Source organism: Hippopotamus amphibius, chromosome 9, assembly GCF_030028045.1.
Source record: "Hippopotamus amphibius kiboko isolate mHipAmp2 chromosome 9, mHipAmp2.hap2, whole genome shotgun sequence".
Taxonomy (NCBI): Eukaryota; Metazoa; Chordata; class Mammalia; order Artiodactyla; family Hippopotamidae; genus Hippopotamus; species Hippopotamus amphibius.
The window spans coordinates 122,573,000-122,591,020 of record NC_080194.1 but is presented as its reverse complement, the minus strand read 5'-3'; the positions used below and the strand labels follow the sequence as shown (position 1 = coordinate 122,591,020).

Sequence of the window (18,021 nt, the reverse complement as noted above, 5' to 3'; positions counted from 1 at the left end):
TGCTCGGCGCATCCAAACCCAAACCCAAGCAGAAGTGAGGCCGCCTCCTGGAACCCTTGGCACCAGGCACCCTGAGAAAGATGCAGAACAAAGGCCTCGCCAAGCTCTGCCCGTGTCTGCCCCATGAATGGGGCCAGCTGAGAGGGGCCTCAAGCCCCCTGATTCACAGTACTGCATCTCCAAAGAAGAGGGTCCCCCCTGCAGCAGCAGGCCCTGCTCTCAAACCCAGGGCCTGGAGATGGGCGTCCTCCCACGGTCAGCCTCCTCCCAATGCCCAAGGCCAGCAGGACCAAGAAGGCTTGGGACCCCACCTCTGGTGCATCTGCCATCAGATGGGCACACCAGGTGGGCGAGGGGCCAGCACTCACCTGTGTTAGAGCGTGGGGGTGGGGGGGGCTTGGCTGAGCCGGCCGCCGGCACTGACAGCGACTTGTACAGGGCTGTGTCGCGGCGTTCCTTGAAGCGCTCGGCAGCCATGAGGGCGTTGGACAGCTCCTGCAGGGGCGTGTTGTTGATGTCCGAGGAGAAAGGGCTGAGTGGGTTCTCCAGGCTCATCAGCCAGCTGGTGTTCCCTGGGGAGGGGCAGCCAGCACCCCACAGGGCTCAGGGCTCAGACCCAGAGCATCCGAACAGCCATCTCCTCCCAGCCCTCCCCGGGCAGCCCTGACCATGCCAGCCTCTAGGGCACAAGCCTGGGGCCTGCAAGGTGCCTCACGGTCCACCAAGGAGCAATGGTGGGGAGACCAGGTAAGGCACACCCTTGGCTTCACCCTGACGTTCTCACCCCCAGTCCTCCTGCCCTAGTCCCTGAGGTCAGGGCAGCACCACTGGTCTCGTGCCTCGGTGATGAGCACAAGGGGCCCTCAGCTCACAGCACCTGCTGCCCCAGGGAAGCCCCCACACTCCGGCTGGGCTCAGCCAGGCTCAGGGCCAGAGGGGGAGCAGCCAAGGCGACTCAAAGCAGCAGACTCCCCTCCAAAAGTGGGGTCTGGGTGGGGCCCAGAGAGGCTTCTGGGCTCTATCCATCCTCCCCTCCAGGCCCAGGGGACCATGTTTGGACTTGACCTTCCTCACTGAGCAGCCTCACATCCCAGCATCTCACCTGAGCTCAGTCCACCTCCTCCCAGCCCATCTGCTCTCCTGCCTCCCCTGTGGCCATTCCCTCACAGGAACCAGGAGGACCAGGCTAACACACACGAGGAGGCTCTCCCCACCCCGACCCCCACAGCCTCAGAGCCTCAAGGCCTCCACGGGGCCAGCACCCCATCTCACTCATCACTCAGTCACCACTGGCCCCACACCACACCTGAGATGCCTCCCAGGCTCTGGGCCTTGGCTGAAATGCCCCTGTCATGGGCTGAGTTGGGTCCCCCTATATTCATGTGCTGGAGCCCTAGCCTCTGGGACCTCAGAAAGTGCATTTGAAGACAGGCTCTTTAAAGCAGGGATTAAGGTAAAAAAAGACCACACAGATGCACCCTGATCCACTCTGGAGTCCTTCAAATCCAAGATTAAGACACAGAAGAATGACCATGTGAGAACACAGCAAGAAGACAACCATCTAAAAGCCAAGGAGAGAGGCCACAAGAGAAACAAGCCCTACCGGCACCCTGATCATGGACTTCCAGACTCCAGGGCCAGGGGGAAATAAATTCTGTTGTTTAAGCTGCCCAGTCTGTGGTGTTTTGCTATGACAGCCTGAGCAGAGCAGGACAGATCCTCTCCTCACTTAGTCACAGGACCTCCCGTCACTGCTCCCTTCTGGGAACTCTGCTCAAAAGTCACCTCTGAACTGCTCCTGTACCCCAACTGGCCTTCCACTGGCTCCTGTGTATCTGGAGCCTTTAGGTAACTGTCTTACACTATGTGCTGACAGCAGCCCAGGCCAGCTGAGCACAGGGCCACCCCCTGGGTACCTGTGGGCCTCCGGACCAGGATCTCTGCCCAGCCCTGGGTCAGCAGGGGAACGTAAGCTGCCAGGTTCGTCTTCTCCTTCTGCCCCGGGGGCTGGGTGCCGGCTGAGGCCTTCTCGGGCTTGTTGGTTGGGGCAGTCTGTGAGCCCGGGGAAGTAGGGCCACCAGGAAAGTGGGAGGCTGGAGTGTCCAAGGCACCAACGCGAAGGCCATGGCCCCCTGAGGAGGAGAGCAGGAGGGCTGGTGACCCCCACCACCCAGTGCAAGAGCCACCAGCACAGGCCTGGCTGCTCCACCTGGGGTCCAGACTGGCCAAGCCCTGAGCTGGTGCCCAGAGGCAACTCAGTCCCCCTGGGCACGGCCCTCCTATGGTGTATGGTGTCAGAGTCAGCCCTGGCGGACCCAGGGAAGCAGGAAGGGACCCCAGGTCCTGCCCCATAGTCAGACCATGGCTCATTTTAGCTACAGCAGAGAAAAACTTCAGGGGTGAGCTGGGCTGAAGGCCAGGTCTGAGGGCTCATAAGAAACACTGGCCACAAGAACATGCCCCCGTGGCAAGGGGGCTTCGTGTCACAGGTGCACAGAAGGTCATGTCCCCCTGCCCCCAACCACATGACTAGGAACTGGGCCAGGCCTAAAGCCAAGCCCCTTGACCCTCGGCTCCCAGTGCCTTCCTGAGCACAGGGACTCGCAGAGGCACCCAGGAAGGAGGCAGGGCAGGCAGAGGCTCACCAGACATGGAGCGGACCCGGTCCCGGGCTCCACGGCACACCTGCTGCCCAGCCTGGGACTCCAGCTTGGCTGGCGCCTCCTTTGTCTGTCTCATGTGCACACTGGGGTCAGAGCTGAGGACAGAAGGGTCCCCACAGAGCGTGACCAAGGTTTCATGGGCTCCAGGCCAGCATGACACTGTCTCATGCAGGCCTGGGCTCAGGACAGCCACCATGGAGGCCAGGCAGACAGGGGGCAAAAGGTGTAGTCACCTCAACTCCGGGCCGCCCTGCAGCTCTCCTGAGTCCAAGCCCAGCAGCGACCGGGTCCCGGTCCCCACGCTTGTCGTCACAGTGACAAGCTTGTTCCCAACCAGCCAGGTTTTGGTCCTGCCACCAGCTAGGAGGAACTCTCCCACCGGGGACCTGAAAGCACAGGAGTGTCAGTCAAGACCTCACCCGGAGGAAGGAGCCTCGCATGCTGCTCTTGCTGCTGCTTTGACCAAGTGCAGTCACAGAAGAAAAGCTGGGCCCTGCCCTAGTTCTGGAGCCCGACTCGCACCTCTTGGGGACAGCCGTGAAGTTGGAGAACACGTATCTGGCCATCATGTCCAGACACGTCTCTGTGAGTTCCAGGTGGAGATTTTTCAAGTTGTCGTCAGCCTGGGCCATCGAGTTCTCATCTGCAGACCCCAAGCTGGCACTCGTGAGAGACGTCTGGATCCTGCTGGAGGGAGGAGCCATGGCGAGGTCAAGCTGCGGGGCGGGGCCCAAGCCAGCTACCACCGGGGCCAAAGCTCAAGGCATGCAGGCGCTGAGAGGGCCGCGCTCAGAAAGACCCACCAGGGCATGTGGCCAGTCGAGCCACAGCTTGGCAATCTGATTGGACACATCATCCCAGGGGGTGGGCAGACAGGGGCTCATAGGAGAGACCCAGGCCCGCTCATGGGAGCAGAGGCTTAGGAAATGGGGAAAGACAGGCTGTCCCCTCACCGAAGCGCAGGAGAGACAGGTGATGGCTTGGTGGCAGGAAAGTGTAGTCATGCAGGGACACGGGGACCACAGGACACACACACAAAGATTGCATTCTGCCCATGGGGCCACCTCCCACAGAGGACAGGAAGGGTCTGGGCTTCACGTGAGGCTCTTCACCCTCTCACTCGGGCCACCCCAGCCCCACCCCCATGACCAGGAGGAGGGGCCTGCACAGGTTTCACCCTGGTACAAATTCCACACTCCCCTTGGCAGAGTTTTGCTCATGATAAAGAATTTGTTGGAAAAGAGCTAAGAGGGGGCCTCACTGACCACTTCCCAACCCCGGCTCCCCCTCAAGTCAAACTCCACTTGGCAGAAGGCAGCCCAAGGCTGGAGCCCTAGCCAGGTGTCAGCGAGGGTGTGGGTCTCTGAGCTGTGGGACACTGAGGCCTGAAGGGGCTTCCAGGTGAGGAGACAGTGCAGTCTGGCCTGTTGGCATGAAGCAGTGACCCCCCCCCCGCCAGCCCCTGGAGAGCCCACACCCGCACCCAGACACAGCAGGGAGAAGTGATGAGGCTGCACCCCTGGAGAGGCCAGGCCTCCCCTGCCCGGCCCCTCGCCGGCTGGCCCCCAGCCCCGTGCCCTACAACAAAAGCCCCCGTTCCCCCTCAGCTACAATGGAAAGCAGACCTTTTTCTAGAAGAAAAAGCTCAAGAAGAAAGTCCACTCGAGAGGATATGAAAGAAAAGCCAAACCCTAGAGAGTGTGTCCCCACCTGACCTGCGTGGGCACTGCTTTAATTTGCAAAGGCCCCTAACCTCCGGGGACACGGCTGCGAATGCTGCCACTGGACACCCGCTATCGCACGGTGGTCACCCTGCTTTGGGCTCCCAGACGGGCCTCTGAGGACGCCATGCAGCCAACCCGCGCCTGTACAAGGCTTGGTGACAGAATGCAACCTTTCCACCCCTCTCCACCAGGCTCCCCGGGCCCAAAGGCTGGGCTCGGCAGGATAGGCCCCTGCGGCCCAAGGGCTGCCACTCGGGCTCTCCTCCAGCTCTGGCCAGGGAGGGTGTGGGCAGGCGACGAGGTCATGCAAGCAGCCCCATGCACCGCCACCCGGGTGCTCCCGCCTGGCAGCGCCACTTCACGGGCCAAGCTCCAGGGTCTGAGCCCCCCACCCGACAAAGCCCACTACCTGCGGACCACATGTTCAGACACACTGATGCTGCGGCACCGGAAGGCATCGGCTGCAGAGCTCTCCTTGAATTCTTTCACAGGTGGAGAGTTATTCAAGCCTTGTTTGGGGGGCCTGGCTATCCTCAAACTACCAGGTGAGGAAGGAAGGCCCAAGCCCCAGAGATCCCAGCTCCCGGGAAGGGAGAACAAGCCATTGGAGGGATGAGGAGGAAAGGCCACAGGGTCAGGATGGAGAGCCCACAGGTGAGATGAACAAAAAACCATGCCAGAGGCCAGTTAGCAGGGGGAAAAAACAGAAAACAAAAACGCATGAAAATACAGCTTGTATACATGACTGAGAAAAAGTAAGGTTTCACGCATGATACCAAAACAAAGAACATTAGTGCAAATTAAACGTGTGTGGATCGTGCCGCACGGCAGATTCCAGGCTGTGCTGACCAGGTGTCCCGCCCACCCGCTCGGGACCAGGTGCTGAGGCCCTGAAGATTACAGCTCAAAAGGAGTCCAGTTCTTAGCTCAAGGCCCCGGCCCCCAGCCACCAGGACCTTGAGAGAACAGCTTCTGACTTTAGGTCACACTGACGTGGTCATTCTGGAAAATGCCGTATTCCCACCTAGGGGGAGCCAAAAAAGCTTGGATGGGAAGGTGGGGGACAGGAAGGGGGGCAGCTGCTCAAATGAAACGCAAACAAGAACACGAGGCCCAGCACGGCTCTTCTCAGACTTGGCGCAAGCGGCTGTGATGAAGAGCGTGCCCCTGATCAGCAATGGGCTGGGCGAGAGCTCGGGGGGACAGGCCACCCTGGCCCGAGGCTGGGCATCTGCGGGCCCTGGATCCTCCCATCCTGGCCAGGTGTTTGGCTTCTCTAGAGTCACAGCTGCCCTGATGCAACCCTAGGCTTGTTCAGTGGAGTCAGTCCCGAACCCAGACACCCTAGAACTAGCACCCCAACCTCCAACTCAGTGAATCCACACTCGCCCGCCATCCAGGCAGGAACTGGCCACAATTCAGCACACAGGCTCCACGACGCCGCAGGCCACAGCGACCAGCTTGCTAAGAAGCAGCGCTGGCCTCTCCAGCCACATGTGCGGTGTTGGTGGCCTTCTCAGGCCCCGCCCTGCCTCGCAACCCCAGGGCACCTTGGAGCCCAGCAATGGTCTGCGTGGGGCACACCCTCAGCCCCGGCCCGGATGCACCATGCCAGTCGCAGGCCACAGCTCGCAGGCCTGCCCCACCCCACTTTGCCACCAGGCCCGCCCATGCAGGCCCCGCACCTCTTGGGCCTCTCGTTGAGACTGGTGCTCCGTGCTCTAAAGCTGTCCTTCTCGGGGGTGTCATCAAAAGACAAGAGGACGTTGGAGCGCAGACCCTGGCAGAGTGGAGCAGATTTGAGCCGCAGGCCAAGAGGCACTGGCCTTCCAGGCACCCACAGGCTTCTTCCCTCTGCACCTGCCAGCCCAGGTACACTGTGAGCCTGGCACGAGCTACAGGCCCAGGACAAGGGAGGCAAAGAGTTGTGTCCCAGTGGTGCCCACCTCTCTCTCCCCTGCCTGTCACCCTGCTCCAGCCACAAAGAGCCAACCGCAAAGCAGGTCCCAGCCCTAACAAGGGATGAGGCCTCCACTGGCTTACCTTAGTGATGTAAGGAACAAAATCCTTCCGGAAGGGCAGGCGGCACCTAATGAACCACATGGCTATGACGTGATGGGCCAGGCACACAATGTACTGATTGAACCTGTGACAGGGAGAAAAGGAAAGTGCTGGAGGTCCAGCGTGGCACCCAAGGGAAACGTGCCGGGAGCGACAGCTGCAGTGCAGAGGTCCTAAGGCCACAGGAGGCCTACGTGGCTTTCTACTCCGAGAGGCCTGGCCTCCAGCAAGCAGAGGCCTCCAACTGGCCTGGGCCACAACCAGGAAAGGCAGGGCCTCCCAGGGATGCAGGGCAGCACGTACTTGGAGGGGTTGGTATACGGCAGGGAGATGGCAAACACGCTGGCGTACTGCTCTGCGGCGAAGTTCCTGTAGAGGTGAGGCAGCCTGGCCAGAGCTGCAACACAAGGACACAGCTGATGAGGGAGCCCGTACCAGCCTGGCAAAGACGTGCCCATGGTCACAGCAGGGGCTGGGGTCGCCTGGGTCCTGGGCTATGTGTCTAAATGCCAGGGCAGCTACTCCAACCCAAGAGGGCAGCAAAGGAGTGAAGGTCGCACCCCACCCAAACATGACCTTCCCCTGCCCCTGGGCTTCGGCTCTCTGTTCCAAGGGCTGGCAAACTATGGACCCCAAGCTTAATCCAGCCAGTGGTCTCCTTTTATGACCTGTGAACTAAGGATGGTTTCTAACTTTTTAAAAAGTTGTAAACAAAAAGAACATGCAGCCAGGCATATCACGCGTGACCCTTTACAGAAGCAAAGCCCTGCCCTGCTCCTGTTGTCCACACGTCTGAGGGCCTGCTGAGGGCCAGACATGCACGCAGTACTGGGAAGGAAGGGGTGAGTGAGGCACCCCGAGCTCCTGGACATCACAATCTGAGAGGTGAACAGAGCCCCTCCAAGCTGTGGTGTGTGCTGAGGGGGACAGAGAGGAGGCTCTGAGAGCCAGGCCAAGCACCGGGACCAGGGTCAGGCAACAGGAGACTTCTGTGCCATTTAAACTAACACTGCGGGACTTTCCTGGTGGTCCAGTGGGTAAGACTCTGCGCTCGCAATGCAGGGGACCCGGGTTGGATCCCTGCTCAGGGAACTAGATCCCGCATGCATGCCGCAACTAGAAGTCCACGTGCCTCAACAAAGGGACCCGGTGCAGCCAAATAAATAAATAAATATTAAAAAAACCAAAAAAACCTGACACTGAGGGGAGGAAAGAAGCAGCCACTTGAAGGCCAGGAAGGAAACCATTCAAAGCACAGGAGCAGGAGGTAGAACAGCCCTGAGGTAGCAGAGGGCAGCCCACAAAGCTCAGCGTGCCTATACGCAGACAAGGTGAGGTCTGAGAAGTCGGCACGGGTTACTTCAGGCCAGGCACAGCCCCAAACTCAAGGGTCCACCCCACTCACGCACACCCAGGTACACACCTGTGAAGCCACAGACACTTACTGGACAGGAACTCGAGCAGCGGAATGGCCATGCTGGCCGTGGCCGAGATGTGCGTGAGCTTCACGACCAGGACAGGCAGCGCCTTGATGATGATGTCCGGCATCTCCACGCTGCAGACGGCCAGGGCCACCACGCACTGGCTGGCACAACGGTAGATGAGGCCTTGCTCCAGGCAGTACACCACCTCCCGCTGAGGGACAGACAGCACGGATGCCTCAGACCAGGCCCACTGCAGGCCGGCCCTCTGTGTCCCGCCCACGCCCACAGAGAGCCATTCTGGTGAGCCATGGCCTGGTCTCCCCTCCCCCCACTCCAGACTGTTCTACAGAGGGGAAGGCCAAGACTCAGGAAGGCCAAGCACCTTATCCCAGGTCTCTGGGCACCTAACTGGCAAAGCCACCAGCAGCTGACCCCACCTGAGCCAAGTGGACAGCAGGGCTGATCAGGTCAAGGGCTTCCTGACACCTCCACACTCCTACAAAAGCAGGCTCCTGGGTCCCCAGCCCACCCTGGAGCCAGGACACGCTGGGCTCGTCACCCCCTTGCTTCTGAAATCCCCAACTGACTGGCCTTTAGGCAAGGGGAGGCTCTGCCTGACACAGCAAGGCCACCAGGCTCACACCAACCCTGGGCAGAGTCCCCCATGAAGATGACTCAGCTGTGCCCAGCAGGAAACAAGTGCCAGCTTAGGCCACAGTCTCGGGCCAAACCGCCTGGTAGCTTAAGGCCCCGCGGATGAGTTGATTTCCTGCAGCCAGTCCCACCCCTCAGAAACATTTTGGGCCTTGAAGGTTCTCGGGGAACCTTCAGTCCAATAGGGCCAACTACTCCTTTACAGCACAGCCAGTGAGAACCAGGTCAGGCCACACAGGAGGAGGTGGAGCTCATGCTCCAGCTGTGGAGGTGGGCAGTGAGGTGGAGAGATGGCAAGTCGAGTGTGAGTTTCCAACAGCACTTGGATCAGGAGCACCGGCTCAGGGCCTGGTCTGAGGCATCCGTACTGTCTGAGTCTTGCTGTGACCTTGTGTGGGCTACCTGACCTCCCCAAGACTTCTATTCCCTGACTGACAAGGGCAGAGTGACAAAAAGAAGTGTCAGGAATTTAAAGAGAAAGTAAAGGTGACAGCTCAATGCAAGCCTCACACCCAGCAGTGCAAAATTAAGGAAATCGGCATTACCACACGTGCTTTTTGCACCTGATGACAGATGCAGAGGTAGGGGACAGTGGAGGAGCCCTTGGCCTGGCTGCCCTGCCTCTCAAAACAGGCTCAACGCCACCAAGTGGCTTAGCACCTATCCTAAAGCTACAGTAAGAACAAGCCAGGCAATGCTCCTTAGAGAGAAAATGGGGCTACATGTGCGTGGAGGGGAGATATCCAAGCGCTGCATTAAGCCCACACCCCCTGAGAGAACTTAGGAGCACCAGTGAGTTCAAACGTCTGCGGTTCCAGGCTGGGCCAGCCAGCAGGGATGCAGCAGCCCCATAGGGAAGCAAAGCCAGCTGCCCTTACCCTGGGCCCAACAGCCACCCAGATTAGGAGAAAAATGTTGGGCTCCTTTGGCTGAAGCAAGCATCCTGGGAACCAGGCTTTCAAAGCTCAACCATCCCTCTCCCATCCAGTACCTGTCTGGTTTTGTCCAAGTAGTTATGGTAAGAGATTAAAGCTGTCAGTACGGGAACCACAGCAAGATGCAGGTCAGTTCTGGAGAACCCTTCCGGGGTGCCTCGGAGGCGCTCGAGGGTCTTGGGACCTGAAAGCTAAGAGCCAAGTCCCACATGTGAAGCCCTGCCTGGCAGCTGGGTCAAGCTAAGTGGCCAGGGAGACCCCTGAGAACATAGGCCCAGCGGAAAAAGGGGTCAAAAGCCCAGAGACAGTCCTACTTCCTGGTCTAGCTAGCAGTCTGTGTTCTCAGAGAAGTGGGAGGGTGCCCACTGATCCACAAGGGACATAGAGACGGGATGCTCATGTCATGGGAGCCCTGGGGAGGAGTCAAGACCCAGCTCAGTCCTGTGTGCTCTAGCCCTTCGCTGAGGCCCCTGATCCTCTACCCGAGAGCCGGGGTAGGAGGACAGGGTCCCAGAGGCACCATCTGCACTCCAGCCAGGGACTGAGCCTCTCAGGGAAATAAGTTTGCCTCCCAGACCTTGTTCTTTCAGAGCTGAGGAACTATGCTGTGGCCCCCCGCCACCACACAGGCCACGGACCCACTGTGAACGACACAGAAGGGCCTGAAGCGGCAGGCGCACCATGGAGCAGAGGGCGGCAGACAGCTGGTCGACGCTGCACGGGGAGGTGAAGATGAGGACCTTGTAGCGCAGTGACTCGGGCAGCTTGCTGAGCACCAGCTTCAGCACCTTCCAGTCGGTCTCCTGCAGGAGCAGGGAAGATGGGGTCTCAGGGTTGGAAGCCTGGTCTGGACAGTAGCGAGGCCTCAGACCTGCTCTCCTGTTCCCCACACGAGCCTGGGCCCTCAGTCCCTGCAGCAACGGGAGCAGATGCTGCTCAGAGAAAGTCAGTCGTGGACGGTGGCCGCTGCCTCCAAACGCCAGACGGGGCAGGAGGCCCAGAGCAGCACTGCTCCTCTCCTCTCAGTGGGACCTGGAACTTTCACACACCAGCTCCACCCTCCCCATCTGTCCAATGGTGACCCAAGGACGGCCTGCCTAGCGCACTGGACCCAAGGGGCCCTGACAATGCCTGCCCAGAGCACAATGAAGATGGACCTGGAAAGAAGCTACTATACTGGCTTAAAGGAAAGAGGAGCAAGTATTCCTCAACGATCCGTAAGTCCAGATACCTGCCACAGGACCAAAGCTGACCCAGAGCCACGACAACGAGAAGAGCAGGGTTGTGGCCCGCATGGACCTTCCCCAGTGAGCCCTCCCAACCTCCACTGGGGTGACCGCTGCCCATAAACTACACTGATGGCCAAGAGTCCTAAAAGCCTTTCCCAGATCCCACCTGTGATACGAAGACCTTGAGATACTCAGGAAATCTCTGACGAAGCCCTTTAATGCCAAACTCTGGCACCCCCAGAGAAACTGCTAGCGCCTCTCCATCCAGCCCTGCTTCCCCACCTGTGGCCCATGGAAGCACCCCCAACCTATCCCAGGACACCCAGCCCTGCCTGCGGCACACTGCTGACCACCCCTCCTCCTCCGCCGCCCCATCAGAGAACAGGCCCAAGCTCCTTCACCTCCACCTCGGCCCCAGCTACATTTCTGGCCACAGGGAACTGACATCCCCCACTTTCAGGCTCTGCTTACCCTGCTGCTGGAACCTTCCCACCCTTCAAGACTGCCCGCACCTGCCCCTCCTCATGCCTCTAACCAGATGTGATAGCACTCCCCCTTTGGTCCCACACAGCCTGTCAGTGCCTCCTCCTGAGGCACATGCCATCCTATAATCCAGTTGTTTATACACATCACTCTGGTACCAAAACCACCTCCTGGAGGCAGAAACGCTCCTCGGGTCCACACCCAGTTTCCAGTGACGCACCACACACAGCAGGCGCTCGACATACACCTATGGAGCCACTGTGGGGCCTCAGGGCAGACAACCTGGAAACAGGCAGCAAACCTCCCAAGGTCGCCCATGTGGGGGAAGAACCGTGCCCCCAGGCAGCACCAATCACTGCTCGGTCTGACCTAATGCAGCTGGAGGGTCTGGCCATCTCACCTGCTTCAAACACTGCAGCAGGACACGGAAGAGCAGGGAGTAGGGCAGCGAGCCGAGTCGCACAGCAGGGCCTGCAGGCGCCAGGCCAGGGGACCCCGTGGGAGGGGACAGGGGGCCACTGGCCTTCTTCTCAGAGCTCCTCTCTGGCTCCCTGTGGAAGCAAATGGGAGATGCCCTGAGGCCAGAGCTCCTGCTCCACCACGCTAAGGACGGATGGAGGCCCTGAGACCCGACCCACGGCTGTGCTCAGGATGCCTCTGGGACCTTCCTGCAGACACAGGACCACACCAGGGCCGAGGGCAGCAAGCTCCCCCCCACCCCGCTCTAAGACCCAGGACCGTACATGTAGTCACAGATGCAGTAGGGGCTGAACCTCACAAGCCCATCCTTGCTGGGCAGGCCCAGGCGGTGCAGCGAGTCGGCCCGCAGCTGCAGCAGGAAGTCGAAGGCCTGTGGAGAGTGGGAGGTGCGGTCCGACAGAGAACACCACTGCGCAGCCATGCAGACTCGCACAGCTCTCGGGAAAGGCTGCTATGCTAATCGCAACCACGTCCTGACTTCACTGTGCAGACGGTGCTGCCAGCAGAGAGGTGCAGGCACTCACAGCCACCTCCCTCAGAGCCCACGGAGGCCGTGATATTCCCATAAAAGCTGGGTGACACGGCGGCCTCTCTCGCCTGGGGCAGTGGGGTGGGAGGAGTGGATGCCTCGCACCTGGCCGGGCAGCACCATACAGCCCCAGTACAGACAACACAGCTCTGCTCAGGACACCGTAGCTTCTCCCAACTAACGGCGGGTCATTTAACTGGGCTCCCCAAACTATTGGGCAGATGCTCTGGAAGGGACCGGGGCTTCCATCCCAGCGACCTGTGCTCATCCTGGTACCAACTCCCACGGTGGGAGGTCAAACCAGTGTGCCCCGCCCTGCCCCCCTGCTGCTGGTCACGGACAGACTCCACGGCACCAGCAGCCCTGGGCCCCCCAAAAGTCAGAGCAATTCCCTTTCTCAGGCCGCCATGTGCCTGAGAGGCATGCAGACCGCAGGCAAAGGAAAAAGCCGCAGGTCCTGGGGAGGATGCAGCCACAGCTGGTGCCAAGGAGGGAACAGTCTGCTGAAGACCGCTCCCAGGGCCCGCACCACCCCTCCAGCCTGCAGTCCCTATGTTCACCGAGCCGGCCGCAGCTGCTGGGCACCCCAGCGAACATACCTGCAGCCGGATGCTGCCGGCAATGGGCAGCGTGTAGCTGTGCTTGTAGTGGAGCTGGACGTGGCTGACGAGTGTCTCGTATACACGTGTGGCGTGGCTGGCAGGCAGGGCGTACAGCTTGGTCTGCAGGGAAAGCGTGCTGGTCACTGCGCAGGCAGGAGGCCAAACGGCAGCCAGGGAATCAGCATCTTGATGCCCGGGGGAGAGGCCAGGCAAGCGCTTCGGAGGTAACTGGCCGCACCCATCGTTCTTTACAATGAACAAATCCTTCAAGCCACCAACTCTACTCCAGAGCTTTATCCCATGGGTGCGCCCACCCTTGGTGAGGGCAAAAAACTAGAAACAGCCATGTGTCTGCGTCCTCAACAGGGAATCAGTTAAGGAATCAGGGAAACCTGCCCAGTGGCGTACAATGCAGCAACGCATGACAGGATCCACGTGCACCAACAGCGCCTTCTCAAGGCAAAGCAGGAGAAACCAGGGGCAGAGCAAGGTGGGAGGTGTACTCCGGGAAAGGCTGTAAAGGGGGTTATTCCCCTAGCTGCTGGGGCTGTCATCCCCACCATGAGCCCCGCTTCCCCCACCTCTGCAAGGGCAAGGATACCTCCCTGATAGGCGAGGCCTGGGGAGGCCAGGGGTGAGAGTTCTTGGGGCTGCCAGCAACCTGGTTTTGGGGACAGGGGTTACGGGGAGGTGCTGGGGCAGGAGGGACCCAAGGGACCCAGGCTCAGCCAAGGGTCCCCTTCGTGGTACTCTGAGCCTTGGAGGAGAGCAGTGCTTCAAAAAAGTACCATTGTTCTTCTTTTTAAAGGAAAAATGATTAACAGAGAAGTGTCTCTTTGGTTCAAAAAACAATAAACGATACAAAAGCATTATCCCTGTCTTCCACAAAAAAAAAAAAAAAAAACAACAACAACAAAAAACGCACACACAGGGGAGAGGGCAGGGAGTTGGACATCATGCTTGACAAAGCACAAGCGTCTTGGGAAGGACAGCTGAGGACTTGGGCAGCTGCTGCTCTACCTGCCCATTTGGGTGCAAAGGAAGGAGGGAATCAAACTTTTTGCTACATTTATGCTACTTGCATGTTTTAACTGGATGTATATAGTACTTTTTAATTATAAAAAAGAGAAAAATGAAAACGGCTGGCCCAGGAATTTGCTCAAGCAGGAAACAGCTTGGTTCTGTGGCCCCAGGTCTCCGGGGCTGGATTTCCAAGTGAGGGCAATAGATCATCTCTTCTTCCTTCTTGCTACAGAGTTCTGGGTTCATCCGGGCCACAGGGCTACCCATGACCCCCCTCAAGTCAGGGCATAGGGAAAATGGGGCTCCTATGGACAAGACACCGAGGCAGTGACATTCAGGTTTTATCAAGCTCTAAACTTCCATGCCAGATAATAAAAACTCGTCATGTATAAACATTACAGAAACTGTTCTACCATCAACGTTTACAAACTAGTTTATGAACCAATTGATTCAAATATTACATTTTATACAATACTGATACTGGCAGGTGACCTTAAGTATTGATAACACCACGATGCTTTGCAAGTCAGTGATCAAGGGCATTGGCCAGCGGAAGAGCCTGATCACTACCCTGGTGGGGAGTGAAGGACCAAAGCCACAGCTCCAGCAAGCCTTAGGAGCCAGGCGGTGCTTCGGAGTATGCTACGACAGCCAGCACAATGTGGCAAGAGTAACTGGGGAGAGAGAACATGTGCAAGCTGTCTAACTGATGAAGGACTTGAATCCAGGCTATGTAAAAAACTCTTAAACTCAAGAAAGACAAACAGGGCTTCCCTGGTGGCGCAGTGGTTGAGAATCTGCCTGCCAATGCAGGGGACACGGATTCAATCCCTGGTCTGGGAAGATCCCACATGCCACGGAGCAACTAAGCCCGTGCACCACAACTACTGAGCCTGTGCTCTAGAGCCCGTGAACCACAATTACTGAAGCCTGCGCCCTAGAGCCCGAGTGCTGCAACTACTGAGCCCATGTGCCACAACTACTGAAGCCCACGAGCCTAAAGCCTGTGCTCCACAAGAGAAGCCACCGTAATGAGAAGCCCAAGCACCTCCAACAAAGAGTAGCCCCCACTCGCTGCAACTAGAGAAAGCCCATGCACAGCAATGAAGACCCAACGCAACCAATAAATAAATAAATAAATAAAAATTTTAAAAAATTAAACAGACCAAACAACCATGGGGCCAGAACAGAAGGTAGCCCTTCCTATCTCAGTGGCTGTGGGGAGATCTGAGGGGGTGGTTCTGGCACTGACTCAGGGAGTGGTTCCCACAGACCGGCTCTGGCTAGGCCTCGTCCACCCCTCCCTGACCTGGTCAGGGCTCTGACCTAGTTACCCTAGTTACCCCCACGGTAACGAAGAGTCAGGATCACACCTAGGCTGCCCTCTGCGACCCCAGGCAGTGCCCAGATCTCCTCGGGTATGAGTCTCTAAAGCACAGCACTCCAGCGAGATGCAGAGGCCCACCTGAAGGATGACCAGGAGCCCCAGCACCGCAGTCTTCACGTCTTCCAAGGAGGCCGAGTATGCCTCCACATCCCTTTCCTCCAGCTCAGGGGGTGGAGAGAGAGAACGGGCAATCACCTGCGGAGAGAAGATCTCTATGTAAATCCCCAGCTCTGGGCTCCCTGAGGCAGCAATCATCAGATGCGATGTTTTTCACCAATACATACTTTCTCCTTTATTTCTCGAAAGGAAAGATGCACCCCACCCATCCAAGGCATGGTTCAGAAACTGCAATGCATTTTCAAACGAAAAGTATGCTGGGGGCTTCCTAGGTGGCACAGTGGTTAAGAATCCGCCTGCCAAGGCAGGGGACACGGGTTCGAGCCCTGCTCCAGGAAGATCCCACATGCCACAGAGCAACTAAGCCCGTGCGCCACAACTATTGAGCCTGAGCTTTAGAGCCCGTGAGTCACAACTATTGAGCCCATGTGCCACAACTACTGAAGCCCAGGCGCCTAGAGCCCGTGCTCCGCAACAAGAAAAGCCACAGCAACGAGGAGACCACATACCACAAAGAGTAGCCCCCGCTCACCACAACCACAGAAAGCCCACACGCAGCAACAAAGACCCAGCACAGCCAATAAATAAATAAATAAATTTATAAAAAAAAAAAAAAAAGAAAAGAAAAAAAGAAAGGTGTGCTGGCTATGCAGAAGGACAATGGGCCCAAGCCCCACCCCCAGCCAGTCTCCCCTAAAGCCACAGAGCCATGTCAAAGGACTCCTAGGCAGCATGACAGCAGGACACAGCCAAGCAGCAGCACCCTGGCCAGACCTCCCAACACCACCCCATCTTTGCTAGGAGGGAACCCCATCTTGGAGAGACCCAGGCAGTCACCCTGCAGAGAATGGAGACAGTGGGTCCAAAGAATGTTGCTGCCTGCTGGGCTCTGCCACAAAGAGGGGTCCCGATGACAGCCCAGGCGCCCCAAGCCCCAGTCTCGAGCAGCTCTCACTTTCTCAATGATGTCCAGCAGGCTATTGAAGTGGTGTGTGTGGCAACCTTCAGCCAGATCTACCAGCAACTGGGTGGCCAGCTTTCGGACTTGGTGGTCTTTATCCTCGGGGATGTGGGAGAGCTGCGAGATGACCACCGAGTTGATCAGTTCCTCCTGCACCAAGCATAAGAAAAGCCAGGTGAGCCACCGACGACAACCGAAATACACGTAACACATCATTCGAGACACGTCATTCGGGACAACCCACAGCGGAGTGTGCAAATGCCTGAGGGGCCCGGGCCCCTTCCAGGGTGCTCTACATGGCCCCTCAGCTCAGGAGAATGACGACGGCTACACAGTGGCCAGCCGGGGCACGGCCCCCGGGCTCGGGCTCAGACTCAGATGTGAGGCAGCAGTGAATGTCCCCACTTCCTATCATTCAACATCACAATTAAGGATCCCCTGTGGAGGGCCCTCTGAGTGTGCGCCCTAGGGGGAGAGAGACCTTGTCCCCGACATCACAGAGCCCACTGTAATGGGGCAGCAGGATGAGCACTTTCAGAGAGACAGGTACAAAGCGCTACAGGGGCAGAGAGCAGGATGACAGCAACCCCAACACGAGGGACCCAAGAACCCAGAGGGCTTCCGGAAAGAGGCAGCACTGAGCTGGACTCTGAAGAAGAGTGAATTCCAGGGAACAGAGATGCAGGGAAAGGGAAGGCTGAGAGGGTAGGAGAGGCAGGCAGGTCCTGGGGACACCAAGCTTTCCAGCAAGGCTACCGTGAGGAAGGTGCTGGGAAGTGAGGGGAGATGCAAAGCCTGAGCACATCTCCTGGGGAAAAGAGCCCAGCGTGCAGGGGCAGCCACCGTTTCTGAAAGGACAAGCTCTGGCCAGAAACCTAGTGAAGGACGGACTGGAGGGAAAGAAACACAGTAGGGAGGCAGGCAGGGCCTGGCACCACCCTGGCAGCTGGCGATCAGCCCAGAGGCTGGAGGGTGAGTGTGATTACAAAACGGAAAGAAAACGTCCCCACACAAGGCTCTGTTTTCCTGAGGGCAGGGACTGTGCCCTCCTGGCTGCTCAGCGACAGGCCTGGCAAAAGGCACTGAGGGAGGGAGGGAGGGATAAACAAGAAAACAAAGGCTACCACCAAGGGGTGCCGGCAGACCCCAGGTCCCAGGCCAACCCCAGAAGGTGAGCAGTGCCCAGCAAGGGCCACGTGCTGCCTATCGAGCGAGCGCCGCCCTGCACGGCACATGGAGGCCGCGCTCGCACCCGTGTCCCAGGGCGCTCGCACCGGCCCAGACACGCACCTCGTAGAACTGCCTGTTGATGAGCAGCACGAAGGACAGCACATCCAGCACCTTGATGCGCACGGCGCTGCGTGATTCGTTCCTGGGGGCAGGGGCACACCTGCTGGGGCTGCGCGGCGGCACCAGCCGCCAGCCCCACCCTCCGCCAGCCCGAGCAGCCCAACCGCCAACGGCTTCCCTCGGCACCCAGGCCCCCAGACCCACCCACCTCTATGGCAGGAGAGACTGACTCCAGTTCCTTCCCATGCGGGGCCCAGCTAGGCAACATCTAGACCAAGAACGGGGCAAAGGGACAGAGAACCTGGCCCTCAGAGATGGCCTCTTTCTACACAACCACTCCACAGGAGGGAGTAGGCACAGAGGACTCTGTCCTACTGGAAAACAAACCCTTTCCTCTTCAGTGAGAACTGTCATTTTCCAAAACCGGAGAGAAAAGCGCTAATTCTCAGAGTCCTGGCC

General features: G+C 58.6%; 1 protein-coding gene across 10 annotated transcripts in view; it reads right to left on the bottom strand.

Annotated features, from left to right (window-relative positions):
* TSC2 (TSC complex subunit 2) overlaps window positions 1-18,021 on the bottom strand; it is a 36,487-nt gene that overhangs the window by 6,782 nt on the left and 11,684 nt on the right. For 4 of the 10 annotated variants that reach the window (XM_057748930.1, XM_057748932.1, XM_057748939.1 and 1 more), the window contains 18 exons: window positions 17,563-17,644; window positions 16,267-16,422; window positions 15,273-15,389; window positions 12,782-12,904; window positions 11,917-12,023; window positions 11,574-11,724; window positions 10,142-10,264; window positions 9,518-9,652; window positions 7,894-8,083; window positions 6,752-6,845; window positions 6,431-6,533; window positions 6,073-6,167; window positions 4,797-4,925; window positions 3,186-3,350; window positions 2,897-3,049; window positions 2,646-2,758; window positions 1,917-2,132; window positions 369-572 (listed from right to left, as the gene is read on the bottom strand). In XM_057748930.1, coding sequence (XP_057604913.1) covers window positions 369-572; window positions 1,917-2,132; window positions 2,646-2,758; window positions 2,897-3,049; window positions 3,186-3,350; window positions 4,797-4,925; window positions 6,073-6,167; window positions 6,431-6,533; window positions 6,752-6,845; window positions 7,894-8,083; window positions 9,518-9,652; window positions 10,142-10,264; window positions 11,574-11,724; window positions 11,917-12,023; window positions 12,782-12,904; window positions 15,273-15,389; window positions 16,267-16,422; window positions 17,563-17,644 — 2,456 coding nt within the window. The remainder of the gene's footprint in view (window positions 1-368; window positions 573-1,916; window positions 2,133-2,645; window positions 2,759-2,896; window positions 3,050-3,185; window positions 3,351-4,796; window positions 4,926-6,072; window positions 6,168-6,430; window positions 6,534-6,751; window positions 6,846-7,893; window positions 8,084-9,517; window positions 9,653-10,141; window positions 10,265-11,573; window positions 11,725-11,916; window positions 12,024-12,781; window positions 12,905-15,272; window positions 15,390-16,266; window positions 16,423-17,562; window positions 17,645-18,021) is intronic. The other 6 variants (XM_057748931.1, XM_057748933.1, XM_057748934.1 and 3 more) reach the window with 3 other exon arrangements.